Source organism: Arachis ipaensis, chromosome B09 (assembly GCF_000816755.2).
Source record: "Arachis ipaensis cultivar K30076 chromosome B09, Araip1.1, whole genome shotgun sequence".
Classification (NCBI taxonomy): domain Eukaryota; kingdom Viridiplantae; phylum Streptophyta; class Magnoliopsida; order Fabales; family Fabaceae; genus Arachis; species Arachis ipaensis.
In genome coordinates this window covers 141,447,394-141,461,769 of record NC_029793.2, presented here as the reverse complement: position 1 = coordinate 141,461,769, position 14,376 = coordinate 141,447,394, and the positions used below count along the sequence as shown (strand labels likewise).

The 14,376-nt window shown below is 40.7% G+C and overlaps 1 protein-coding gene across 1 annotated transcript; it reads right to left on the bottom strand.

The window, feature by feature from the left end:
• Nucleotides 1,957-3,298, bottom strand: LOC107616218 (F-box/kelch-repeat protein At3g23880-like). The gene has a single exon (XM_016318205.2). It carries the CDS (start codon nucleotides 3,177-3,179, stop codon nucleotides 2,055-2,057), a length of 1,125 nt encoding a protein of 374 aa, XP_016173691.1. The 5' UTR covers nucleotides 3,180-3,298; the 3' UTR covers nucleotides 1,957-2,054.

The following is a 14,376-nucleotide window of genomic DNA, read 5'->3' as shown; positions in this document are numbered from 1 at the left end:
CAGTAGAAATTAATTTTTCTTTTTATTCGTTGGGTGGTGATCCACGTGTATTGGCAGACCGCAGAATGTAAGAGTTCCTTTTTAAAACTTGCATTTTGAAGAAGCGCTGTAGTTCATATACCACACAATGAATTGTGAAAGTTTATAAGTGTTGAGAATTAGTCTTGACAATGTGAAATAGATATCTTAAAGTTGTCTATAAGAAGTATCTGAAATGGATGTTGTAGTATGCTATAATAATTAGCAAGAAATATCAGTTGTTATTGAATACGTAAGACTGTTATTGAATTGCTCTTTGTTTCAAAAGAAAATTTATCCTTTTATTCTTGCAGAGCATGTTTATTCCATAATTGTATGCAAATTTGTGTGGAACTTTTTAAGAATGAAATAGATCAAACTCTATCATCTACTCTGAAGCCCTTGGGATACCTCTTCACATCTTCACAATATTTGATTATCTGATTTTGGTGCTTTTGTGGTTTCCAATTCAATATTTGCTTCTGCCTCCAGCTATCTTATATAGTTGTGGTGGGGCATAATGGAATCATCAATGACTTGAGGAAAAGCAAAATGAAGCTCTTGCTCCTATTGCATGTACCGTGGATTGATATCTCATTTACCAACTGGCTACAAGTGGTATGGACGAGGATAAAATTGATAGTTGCATTATCTGAGTCACTTCTTTTTAAACAAGTAATCATATTATTGTTAGAGTCATTGAACTCACCTGCGAAGAGAGTTCATTTGTATTCTGCATCAAGTCCAAATACAAATTGCTGCTGACTGGGGCCCCTTAGTTGATGTTGTTGTTAATTGTTTCTTAAACCTTGGATCAAAGCTTTTGTGCAATGGATTCAGAAAGGGACACCTCCAGTATAATTTGGGTTTGGGAGCATGGTATGGCAATTTAACTCGAACTCAAATCTGATCAGTAACTTGTGTTTGGATTTTCAAGAATAGGAAGCATGTTGAGATTCACTGTAACAACTGGTACCTGAGGTAAGAAATTTAACAGCAATAGCAAAATAGAAAACAGAATTGAAGAGTGGATCAAAGTGATTAAAGGTTTAAAATCTAATAAGTGCATCTGTTGAAGAATGTTTAAGACCTTAGTCAGTGGTTGATAGCATAAAATGGTAGCATTATCTTTGATGTTCTAGTAGATTGTCACCTATGTTGTATATATAACTACAAATTTATTCAAGTCATACCATTATTTTAAATGTTAATCAGAGCTTCTCTTGCTGAATATATTTACTTGAAAGTTTTCCTTGTTCCCACCAATTTCAACAAGAGTTCTCATGTTGAAGCTACTCCTATATTTAGTATGTATTTTATGACTGGAAATTTTATGGAAGTGGTGGCAAAAAGAGTAAGTGCCTGCATACCTAGGACCTTTGCTTTTGATTAATTGTCATGAACCCAAGATTTAGGAATCCAATAGTATACATCTTTCATGCATTGCTTAGGTAGCGTTTGTTTTGAGGTACTGAGACAAAGACCGAGAGACTGAGACTCAGTATCGTGTTTGTTAGTTTAGAGACTGATACTAAAATTTTTGTCTGTCTCTAAAATTTCAGTATTTCAGTACCTCCAAAAAGTAGGACACAGGGGACTAAAATTTTTAGAGATAAAGACTGAAACTTTAATAACATTTTATACTTAAAATACTTTCATTTCAATTAATTAATTCCAATTTTACCCTTTGTGCAAATTAAATTAGAGTTTTATTCTTGTTTCAATTCCTGTCTCCCATTTTGCACCAAACAGAATACTGCGATTTATTCAATCTCTGTCTCTTGGTCTCTGTCTCTCAGTCTCAGTCTCAGTCTTTCCGTCTCTGTCTCTCCACCAAACGCTACCTTAGTGTTTTCCAACATTATGCATTAGATTATGCAATACTGATAGAGATAGCCATTGGGGATAATCATATGGACAAAAAGTAGAGTCACCAAGTTGAGATAAACAACAAAATAAACTGCATTGATGAATGAGAGTAACACTTACAATAACAGAAAGTCATTAAGCAATAAACATGGACTGACTTGATTTAATCAGTAGTGAAAACTTGGAAGACCTAAATGGGAGGGCGAAACCAAGCTTTCATGGTAAACATAGCAGTACTGATGACCTGCCATGTAAAGATTTCGTTGCGATGCTCGGCCATCATTTGCTTCAATAATAACTAAATTGAAAGATACATTATCATACGGACTGAAGAAAACAGCCAGAACGTCATCATTTTCCGTCATGTACATGGCTTTAAATGAATAACACGTTAGAGTTTCTTGATGCCGCTTACTAAATATGGTGATGAACTTAGTCCAAGACTCTTGGACTCCATAATCCTCCATCACCCAGAAGATCCAACGACCATACTTTTCCTTCAAACAAACACAAAGCCTGTCCCTCAACGCACCCACGGCAGGAACATAACGCTCGTCACTATTATCCATACCAGGCAGAGACAATGGGCAAAAATTCTCGTTGGCTAAGTGAAAGGAAAGGATCACCCATTCGAGAAAGTTGCTACGAGCCTGAGCTGCCCAATTTAGAGTGCCATACACAAACGTCCCTATCGCCGGCTTGGGGTCGTAAGATGGGGGATCTTGCACGATGGTTGTCCGAGAATTCGAACCGAAAGTGTGAATTTTGTGGCCATATAGAAACTTGTAATTATGATGCACACGATCATAGCCAAAACCATACATGTTACCCGGTTGCGACGCAATTTTCAACCAATCGGATGCTGATCTGGTACAGGGATTCCACAATCTGATGGATTGCCGCAGATAACCGGTAATCCAGCGGAGGCAGATCAAGCCATTGCAGGAACCCAAGATATCCAGACCAACATCCATCTCGAAGAACCCATCTTCATTAAGAGGGGAGGATGGGTTCGAAAATCGGATTTTGCGATCATTTGAAAAGCTATATATCAGTCGTGGGCGGGTCATGCTTGGATCTGCTCTTGACCAGTGAAGGTGGTCTCTGGCGAATACGGGGTTGGAGATGAGTGCATTCCATGATTTGCACACAATCTTCAATTTCACAAGGGTACTCGCCGGAACCCTCACCAGGATCTCCTCGATCACCTCGCTCGGAAGGATGGGTGGCGCCTTTGTTGGAGACAGGGGTTTCGGCCGCTTGTCGGTGGTTCCGAGAAGGTTTCCCCGCATTGTAACAGTAACACTAGTTAATAGGAAAAGTCTAGGGGGCAGCAATTTTATTGCATTTTGGCCAGCATGTAACCAGTAGAGAAAGGTGAGTCATTGGATGAAATCTCACGCCAATCTCACACCATCAAATCATCATTGATGGCTAGTTGATGGCTACCAATCACAAATGTTGCTGGCCCCCTAGCATTGCTCCTAGTTAATATGGTGTTTGGATTTAATTTTTAAATTTAATTACTTTATTATATTATCTTTTAATTTTTATTTAATCATATTTTCTAAATTTTAGAATAATAATGCTCCGTATTCATATAAAAAACTTAACTAAGTCTCCAAGCACTTTTTTTGTTAACGTCCCTCTCCCTTTTCCCCACGCGCGCCCCTTTCTCTCATATTAACGTAATAGAATTACGTAAACTTCTTCTTTAACATAGACATTCTTCAATGTTAACGATTTGGATACGCAATCTCTGTTGCTCATTGTTCTTCTTCTTTTTTCTTCTCTTCTATTCGTTGTTCTTTTCTGCTGCTCGTCCTTCTTTTTCCTATTCTTCTTCGTTTTCTTCTTCGTTTTCGGATTTCAATATTCTATCAAAACAATGAATGATTCAACTTCAAATCAGTTGAATGAGAGCAATTTGGATTATTCTTCTGAAACGAATCAAGCGAACGAGGTTTGGATTGTTTTTTGAATCGAATTGAATGGTGTTCATACCCTGACCCAAAACATAAGCCAGACCCAATAAAGCTGAAAAGGACCTACTGAGAGAGTAGCCTCTACCATATACCCGACCTCTTTGAGGAGGTCAGAATCGACGAAAACGGGCAGCTTATACTTACCCACGTAAGTAACTGCCTCCCTAAATCTCTCACCCACTTATAGAAGGGAGATCTCAACAGCCCTAAGATAAAGGGACGGTTATCCATCACCAGAAGTGGAACTACTCTAATGGTGGTTATTGGTTCATCACCTATAAATACCCTACACTCAGGTACCTTTAAGTTCCAATACATCAGAAACCTACTTAACCCCTTACTGACTTAGGAATTGGAGTGTCTTACAGGTACCACCCCCACCTTTTCAGACACGCAACTCAGACGGCGGCTCTCTGACACAGGACAAGTCGGAGACCACTCCCTCGAGCATTTGGGCCTCGCCTCAAAGCCCAAACATTATCCGGTTTCAGGTAACCCTCGGAACATTGGCATCATTGCCGGGGACCTGGAAAACAACACTCCATGGCAAACGATCAGTATGAAGACGGACGCACAGCGTCTAAATTAGAACAAGAATACCAAGATAGGATAAACAACAACCAAGCTCTAGTGATACATCCCCTAAGAATGGAGGGACCTCATGGTGAAGGCCCCTCCGATGACCAACACCAAAGGAGAATCCCATCCGAGGTTCGTCTCCCCGAAGGGGAAGAACAACCTCATAGCGCCGACCTCATGGGATTGCTACATGGACACCATGGTCGACTTAAACAACTGGAGCAGGAATTAGAGCAACAACGAAAAGCGGAGAAAAGCCTAAGGAAGGAGATCAAACGGCGAAGGGAGCTATAGGAGAGGCTCTCAAAGATAGAATCCAACCTTTGAAACAAGGATTCTCGCACAGTTCAGGAAGATAGCCCATTGGGAGGAGAAGATCCTTTCACCGAAGATATCATGCGGGCTAAAGTTTCTAGAAACTTTAAAAGTTCCGACATGAACCTATGCGACGGGACAACCGACCCGAAGCACCACCTCAACAATTTCAAGTCGGATGTATTTGGCTGACGCCTCAGACGCTACTCGCTGCAAGGCTTTCCCGACAATCTTGACAAACGCGGCCATGAAGTGGTTCGACAACCTGCCCCCTAGGTCGGTTATGAGTTTCGACGACCTAGTGCGTAAATTCCTTACACGATTTTCAATTAAAAAAGATAAGATCAAGCATGCACCCAGCCTACTCGGAGTCAAACAGGAGGTCAGAGAACCCCTGAGTGACTATATGGAAAGATTCAACAAAGCATGCTTGGAAATCCAAGACCTGTCTACTGAGGCGGTAATATGGGGCTGGTCAATGGTCTCCGAGAAGGACCCTTCTCCCAATTTATCTCAAAAAGGCACCTGACTTCTTTGAACGATGCAAGAGTGAGCTGAAAAGTACATCAACATGGAGGAAAATGCCAGGTTACAATAACTGAGATAGCGACTTGGGCATCCGCATCAGCTAAAGGAAAAAGAGAGGGAGCCCAAGAAGAAAGAAGAAGTCGGACCCGAGAAACCTAGAAGGTACCACAATTATACTCCGTTACGAGTTTCTCTCGTGGACGTTTATAGAGAAATCTGTCACACCGAGAAGCTCCCTCCCCCACGTCCAATAAAAAACAAAAAGGGTGGAAGCTATAATGAATATTGTGAGTACCACAAGCTGTACAGACATTCAACAAATGACTGTTACGACCTAAAAATATGATAGAAAAGCTGGCCAGGGAATGTCGGTTAGACAGATATCTCATGGAAAGGTCAAACAATCACAGAAAAAGAAAAAGAGACGACGAAGAATTTGACCGAAGAGGTCCGCTCCCACAGACTCTAAAACGACACGTTCACATGATATCGGGAGGATTCACTGGAGGGCGGTTGACCAAGTCGTCTCAGAAGAGACATTTAAAAGAAGTCTACCAAGTTGGGAATGATGGACCCGATCTCCCAACAATCTCTTTCACCAAAGAAGACGGACAGGGCATTGTACCCGGGCACGACAATCCAGTAGTAATCACCATGATCCTTGCCAATGCTCACTTGCACAGAACCCTGGTAGACCAAGGCAGTTTAGCCGACATACTATTTAAGCCAGCATTTGAATTCGCAATTGAGTTAGTACCTGGAGCCGGTCCGATATCGATTACTCCTTACAGGATGTCACCTTTAGAAATGGCTGAGCTGAAAGCTCAGCTGGAAGATCTGTTGAGTAAGCACTTCATTCGACTAAGTGTTTCTCCGTGGGGAGCACCAGTGTTACTGGTAAAGAAGAAGGACGGAAGTATGCGCTTGTATGTCGATTATCGGCAACTGAATAAGATTACTGTGAAGAATAAATATTCATTACCTAGAATCGACGACCTAATGGAGCAGTTACAGGGTGTCGGTGTGTTCTCTAGGATTGATTTGCGATCCGGGTATCATCAAATAAGGGTTAGAGGTGAAGATATTCTGAAAACTGCTTTTAGAACACGTTATGGTCATTATGAGTATACGGTGATGTCTTTCAGATTAACCAATGCTCCGGAAGTATTCATGGATTATATGAACAGGATTTTCTGGCCGTACCTGGACATGTTTGTTATTGTCTTCATTGATGATATCCTTGTTTACTCTAAGACTGGAGAAGAGCATGCTGATCACTTGCGAACTGTACTGCAAATTTTGAAAGACAGGAAGTTATACGCTAAGTTATCTAAATGCGAGTTCTGGAAGAGTGAGGTGAAATTTCTTGGTCACGTAGTGAGCAAGCAAGGAATAGCTGTGGATCCTGCTAAGGTAGAAGCGGTAATGAATTGGGAGCGACTAACTTCAGTGACAGAGATCAGGAATTTTCTAAGTTTGGCGGGGTATTATCAAAGATTCATTAAGGGATTTTCACAGCTTGCCTTACCTTTAACTAAGTTGACTAGGAAGGATACGCCTTTTGTCTGGACTTCGGAGTGCGAAGAGATTTTTCAAGCATTGAAGCAAAGGTTGACTACTACATCTGTGTTGGTATTGCCTCAGCCAAGTGAACCGTTTGAAGTGTACTGTGATGTATCATTAAAGGGTTTGGGGTGCGTTCTGATGCAGCACCGAAATGTTGAAGCATACACCTCATGGCAATTAAGGCCGCATGAGATGAACTATCTGACTCACGACTTAGAACTTGCTGCAGTTGTGTTTGCTCTAAAGATCTGGAGGCATTATCTCTATGGCGTTAAGTTTTGCATTTTCTCAGACCATAAGAGTTTGAAGTATCTATTTAAGCAGAAATAGTTGAATATGCGTCAGAGGAGGTGGATGGAGCTTCTGAAAGATTATGATTTCGAATTGAATTGCCATCCTGGAAAAACAAACGTTGTGGCGGATGCCTTGAGTCGGAAGTCTTTGAATGCATCTTGGATGATGCTACGAGAAGAAGAGTTACTAAAAGCATTTCAGGGTTTGAAATTGGGAGTTCGGGAAGAATCTGGAATTCTGTGTTTGAGTCAGTTGCAAATTTCAAGTTATTTTAAATAAGAACTTCTGAAGGCTCATCAAGATGGTGAAGCGTTACGTAAGGTATTGCCGGCAATTGAGCAAGGAAAACAGTGGAGAGTGCCAGAAGATAAGGATGGTTTATGGAGGTTTAAGAACCGAATTATTGTGCCAGATGTCGGAGATGTGCGACAAAGTATCTCGAAGGAACCTCATAAGAGCGGGTTTTCAATCCATCCAAGAAGTACCAAAATGTATCAAGATTTGAAATCAATGTTCTGGTGGCCAGGAATGAAGAATGATGTGGCATTGTATGTATCTAAATGTTTAACATGTTAGAAGGTTAAAATCAAACATCAGAGACCATCAGGAACCCTTCAGCCTTTAGAGATTCCACAATGGAAATGGGAGAGTATCGCAATCGACTTCGTGATAGGTTTTCCTAGGACTCGGACTGGTTATGACGCTATTTGGGTGGTAGTGGATCGACTAACAAAATCAGCTCACTTTCTCCCCATCCGGATAAGTTGCACAATGGAAGAATGGGCTCGAATGTACATCAAAGAGATTGTCAGATTGCACGGCGTGCTTTCTACCATTATATCTGACAGAGATCCTCGTTTCATATCAAGGTTCTAGGGAGCCTTTCAGCGTGCATTTGGGACTCAGTTGAGTTTGAGTACTGCATATCACCCTCAAACAGATGGTCAATCAGAGAGAACTATCCGGACTCTAGAGGATATGCTAAGGGCTTGTGTTTTAGACCAGCCGGCAAGCTGGGATCGATATATGCCACTAGCGGAATTTGCTTATAACAACAACTACAATACGAGCATCGGAATGGCTCTGTATGAGGCTCTATATGGCAAGAAATGTCAATCTCCGCTATGTTGGTATGAAACTGGAAAAAAGAGCTTATTAGGGCCTGAGATGATAACTAAAACTACTGAGCAGATAAAGAAGATACGTAGTCGAATGCTGGTAGCCCAAAGCTGTCAAAAGATCTATGCTAATCAAAGGAGAAAGCCTTTGGAGTTTGAAGAATGAGAGCATGTTTTTTCTGAAGGTTACACCAGCCACTGGAGTGGGAAGAGCCATTAAGACTAAGAAACTGAATCCCCGTTATATTGGACCGTTTGAGATCCTGAAAAGAATTGGGCCGATGGCTTATAGAAACGCCTTACCTCCGTATCTTTCGAACTTGCACGACGTGTTTCATGTGTCACAGCTTCGAAAGTGTACTCCTGATGCAAGTCATGTTCTGGAATCGGAACCGATTCAAGTGAGAGAATATCTAATACTTCCAGTAATTCCGGTGAGAATTGATGACATTAGCGTTAAACGATTGCGCGAGAAAGAAGTATCACTAGTAAAAGTAGCTTGGAGTCGAGCTGGTATTGAGGAACATACTTGGGAGCTCGAATCAGATATGCGAAAAGACTACCCACATCTCTTTTCAGGTAACTAAATTTGAATTTTGAGGGCAAAATTCTTTGTTAGATGGGTAGGATATAAACCCCGTTAAATTAAAAAATAATTAGTCAATAAATTAATTTTTAATAAAAAAATTAGAAATGTGAATATTATATTAAATTAGGATAGAGCTAATCAAAACGAGAATTTTGACACTAATTTCGAAGAATTCGGTCCAAGATTGGACCGAACGGGCCGAACCGGTTGAGCCGGACCCAAACTGGGCCCGTGGGCTCAACCGGCTTAGCATTTAAAAGAACCGAAGCCCATCTTCTTCCTCCCCATTCACCAAAGAACGCTGAAACAGCAGGGAAGAGGAGAAGAAGATTAACCCTTACGCTAACTTTAAAATCCCGTATTTCCTCCGTTCGAGCTCCGATCGCCGCACCGTTTGTGGCTACGTGACCACCGCATTGAGCTCTACGTTTCTACCAGAACAATTTTATAGGTAACCCGCTTATTCACTCTCAGCCTCTTCTTCCCCAATTTTCGAAAATTAAGTGGAAGTATTGAATTTCTTTGCTCTTTGATGTTTTAGGATCCAATTAGCTTTAGGAAAACGTTCACTCTTGCTTATACGAAGCTTGGGTAAGGTGAAGATATCATAAATCCTATTTAACTTACTAAATTTATGCCTTGGGTATTAAATTGGGTATATATGTGTTATGAATGTGTATTAGGTTATGAATAAATAATTGGAGCTTGAAATTGTGGATATTAGAACTTAGAGGAAGCTGTTTTATTGAACTTTTGGGGGGATGTGTTTATTTCAGTAAGTTACCTTGGACAATACGTGAAAACCGGCCAAGGTATGGTTTAGGTTTTTTGTATTTAATATATAATATTCTGTGAAAACTTAGCCTAGATGACCGTAGGATAAGTTGGAATGCATGTGTATATTTATTGTTTAGTATCTTGTTGAGAAACATGTTTGGTTTGGTGCTTGTTGATTAATTGATGATTTGGTAAATTATTGATTTGAGGTATGATTATTGTGGTGGTTGTTGTGATGAGAATTGTGTTATAAGCCTAGGATTTGTAAACTATGGTTTTTGGTTGGTTTTGGTTGATGGATTTGAATAGTATATCTGTATTAATGTTTATTTGAGGTAGGTTTATTGTGGTGATTGTTGTGATGATGAGGAAGGGTATACTGTATTGAAAAATGCAGGTTTGGTGATGAAAATAATCATTTTTGAATGGAAATGAGGTTTGGGAATTTTGCAAAATTTGGTTTTGGGCCAAACTTCGGCGAGCTATAACTTAGCTTCTGGACCCTCAATTTGTTTCCAACTTGTTTTAAATTAAAATTGGGTTCGTGAAGTTTATGCTGTTCGAAGAACGGATGAAAAACGATTTAAAATGATTAAGTTATGAGCGTCGGAAGTTTGGTTAAAAATTATGTAATTCTGCAGCTTTCTGCCTAATCAGGCTTTTAGGAAAACGTACGCCCACCCGTACGCATGGCATGGAATTTTTAACTGTGCGTACGCGGGTAGCCCTATGTGTACGCATAATAGACCAGCATGCATGTCCACGCGTACGCATAGCCCACGCGTACGCGTGACATGAAGTATTCATCTACGCGTACGCATGACAAGGGGATGCGCGCGTGAGCTGCCTTTTTACACTCCCACGCGTATGCGTGAGCCACGCGTACGCGTGGCCCCTATTTCAGCAAACATATTTTTTCTGAGTTTTAAACCCAATTTCAAACTTCTATACATCTATTTTCATTCTTCTAGTCATAAATAACAGTATTAAGTTTGATAATCAAGTGAAGTTAGGAAATGGGGATAACTTGGGGGTGAAGTAAAGCTGAAAAGGCGTTGAATTGACTATGAAATGTTATGAATGATTATGTATGATATTTGGCTTGAATAATCAAATGATCTGAGATATGAGATTCCCTGGGTAAAGTACCGTGGCTTGCCACCACGTGATTTCCGGAGCTCGGCCTTGAGGGTTGCCTTTTCCTCCTCCAGCTCCTTTTCTACCCCCCGAAGAGTGGCCACCTCGGCCTGAAGGGACTCCAAAGAACGTTAAGTGGCATTCAGAGGAGTCCTATCCAGCTCTTTCAGGAGGGAAGTGCAATCCTCAGTAGTCCTTATCCCTCCCCAAATCAAAACCTGGAGATGATTTCTGATCGAAGCATCATCCATAGAAATGGAACTGCGGGGCATAATGTGCTTCTCACAGAATTTCACTCCGTCAAATCCAGCGTTGCCAATATTGGAAAAATCAGGCTCCAAGGTTTTTCTCTTCTTGGAACTTGGCTCCGAGAAGGGAGGGATAGGTGGGATAGCAACTAAAAAAGGAAGAGGAGGAGGAGGAGGAAGAGGATTTACCAACTTACCCAGGGAAGAGGAAGAGGTCCCCGAATCCGACTTCTGAGGAGAAGGTGTCGCCGACGTTCTGCCCTCTTGCGATTGAGCAGCTCGGGCGCGAGCGTTCCTCTTTGCTTCCTGGACCTTAAGGTACGCCTTAGATCCACTTTTCATTTTTTCTGAAAAAGAAACTTGAGGGCGTTAGCAAACAGGTCAGAAAAGCAGATAGGTCGGAAAAGCAAAAAAAAAATCTACAAATAAAAAGTAAACGGCTACCTAGCTTGGTACCAATATAACTTGGAATTCCGAGAAGGAACTTTTTTGTGTCGAGGTTTGGAGCCCACCCCCAAGCCTCTCAGAGAAATTCGACCACATCCTCTTCGACTTCGTCCAAATCTACTAAATTTTATTTTTCAACAGAGGTTGTCTCTATCCAATATAGTGGAAAGTGAGGCTCATTATTCTCATTTAGAAAAAAGGGATGGTGACCCTCTACGGCTCGGACTTTGAAGAAGAAATTCTTGAAATCATGGAAGAATTCGTCAAAAATGGAAAAGACTTTCTGACCTTGAATGGCTTGGAAGGAAACCTATTACTGTTTGTTTTTATTAGAAGTGGCACTAAAGGGTTTGGTAAGATGAAACAGAAAGAAGAATATCTTTAAAGAAATTGGAAAACCAAGCTTGCGACTGACAAGCTGGTAGATTTTCATGAAACCCCAAGAATTTGTTGGGAATGGGCTACTCTGCAGTAAGACAGGACTTCCGTTTCAAAATCAGAAAAAGGAAAAGTCACCCCAAGCCGGGTGAAAAAACAATCATACATGAAAATGAAGTGGGGTTCAGAATCTATAACTCGACCAAAATAGACTCGATCCTCAGAATCAGGGGCAACCAATTCGTACTTCACTTCATCCTCCCCAGAACTGCAGAACCTGTGGTGCTTTCGAAACTCATCCACAAAACACTATCTACTAAAGGAATTTCACAAAGAACTGAGACATCTACCCATCTCAACAAGTCCTTAGGAACCCTCGAAGACATTTTGGAAACAGATGATCGAGACATATAGGATGGTATACCTACATTACACAAAAAAGGGAATCATTACAAACAAGTTCGAAACAGGGGCAGTTTTCTTTTAAAGAGCAGCCCATAGACACAAAGAAATAAACTTTTAAAGAAAAAGCGAAACACAACAGGTCTTGAAGGCTTCTAACGAGTACAGCAACAAGACGACAATAGAGACATATAAAACCACATAAAATCCCTTGACAGTCACCTAGTTCATCAGGCAGAAATTGCAGAAACAGTAAAGAATGCCGTAAAGCCAGAAAAAAGTTTAAACAGTAAGGAACTAACCTTTCTTTGGAGAAGAACGAAGAGAGGGAAATCTCAACAAAGGAAGAGCAAGCATTTTGAAGCACCAAACACTGGAAGACGAAGGAAGCAAGAAAGAAAGTTCACAGAGGAAGACGAAAAAGAAGAAAGAGAAAGAGGGAGAAAGCGTAAAACGTCCCACTCATTTAAATGGTTTGCCGTTACCAACGTAACTGCCCCCCACGTGTTAATGCGAAAAGCTAACGGATGCGACGGTTGGCAACCTGAAATCACGTCACTTTTATTCAAAATCACATTGGTTTTTCGACTTGACAAAAGATACCGACCTAAATATCTCCGACTTCACTCATACTTGAATCCGACTCAAAGTAAAGAGATCGGACTCAAGTAGGGGCACTGTTCATACCCTGACCCAAAACATAAGCTACGCCCAATAAAGTTGAAAAGGCCCTACTGAGAGAGTAGCCTCTACCATATATCCGACCTCTTTGAGGAGGTCGGAATCGACGAAAACGAGCAACTTATACTTACCCACGTAAGTAACTGCCTCCCTAAATCTCTCACCCACTTCTAGAAAGGAGATCTCAACAGCCCTAAGATGAAGGGACGGTTATCTACCACCAGAAGTGGAACTACTCCAATGGTGGTTATTGGTTCATCACCTATAAATACCCTGACAGACTCAGGTACCTTTAAGTTCCAATACATCAAAAACATGCTTAACCCCTTGCTGACTTAGGCATTTGAGTGTCTTGCAGGTACCACCCCCTACCTTTTCAGACACGCAACTCGGACGGCAGCTCTCTGACGCGGGACAAGTCGGAGACCACTCCCTCAAGCATTTGGGCCTCACCTCCAAGCACAAACATCATTCGGTTTCAGGTAACCCTCGGAACAGAATACAATTGCTAAATTTAATTGAATTGAATGTACGCAAGTATTCTGAATTGAATTGAATTGATAATCTCTAAATTGTAGACATAAGTGTTTTGAATTTGATTTTATATAGTGGATAATGTTCCGTTCATTTAGTACTATATAGTTGATTCACCTTAATAACGTCTTCGGTTCATTATGCAGAAAGCTGTTTTGAATTTGATTTTATACAATGGATAATGTTTCGTTCATTTAGTACTATACACTTGTTTCACCTTAATAACATGTTTGGTTCATTCTGCGAAAAAGCTATTTTGAATTTGATTTTATTTAATGGATAATGTTCCGTTCATTTAGTACTATATAATTGTTTCACCTTAATAACATGGTCGGTTCATTCTGCAGACCAGGTGTGTTGTGGATGAACAATTTGTTCCGAAATAGTTTTATTGGTAAAATAAAATAAAATAAAACAGTAAAAACCCGAAAAATATAATTTTATTGGTAATACAACAATAAGGCATTAAGCAGTAAGTACAGTGAAAGCTGGATATAAACTAATTACAACAGAGATAAAATTACAAAGTAAAGACACAAAACAAACGTATGCATGTTAAAGCCACTAAAAATTGAGGTCTTTTCTTGATTTTGCTTATACATCGGGATTTGATTGTATCCCGAGTAGGCGTCCAAAAAGGACAAGTATCTGTTGCCTGAAGTGGAGTCGACCAGAGCATCGATGCTAGGGAGTGGATAAGGGTCCTTAGAGCAAGCTTTATTGAGGTCAGTGTAATCGACGCACATTCTCCATTTTCTGTTTTGCTTTTTTACCAACACCACATTGGCCAGCCAAAGCGGATACTTGACCTTCCTTATGAATCATGCATCTAGCAGAGCCTGCACTTGTTCTTTGACGACTTGTGTTCGCTCTAGTCCGAGCTTTCTACGTTTTTGCTGAATAGGTCGAGA

What these genes read in the sequence shown, in the direction of transcription:
- LOC107616218 (XM_016318205.2), bottom strand. Translation starts at nt 3,179, where the DNA reads ATGCGGGGAAACCTTCTCGGAACCACCGACAAGCGGCCGAAACCCCTG.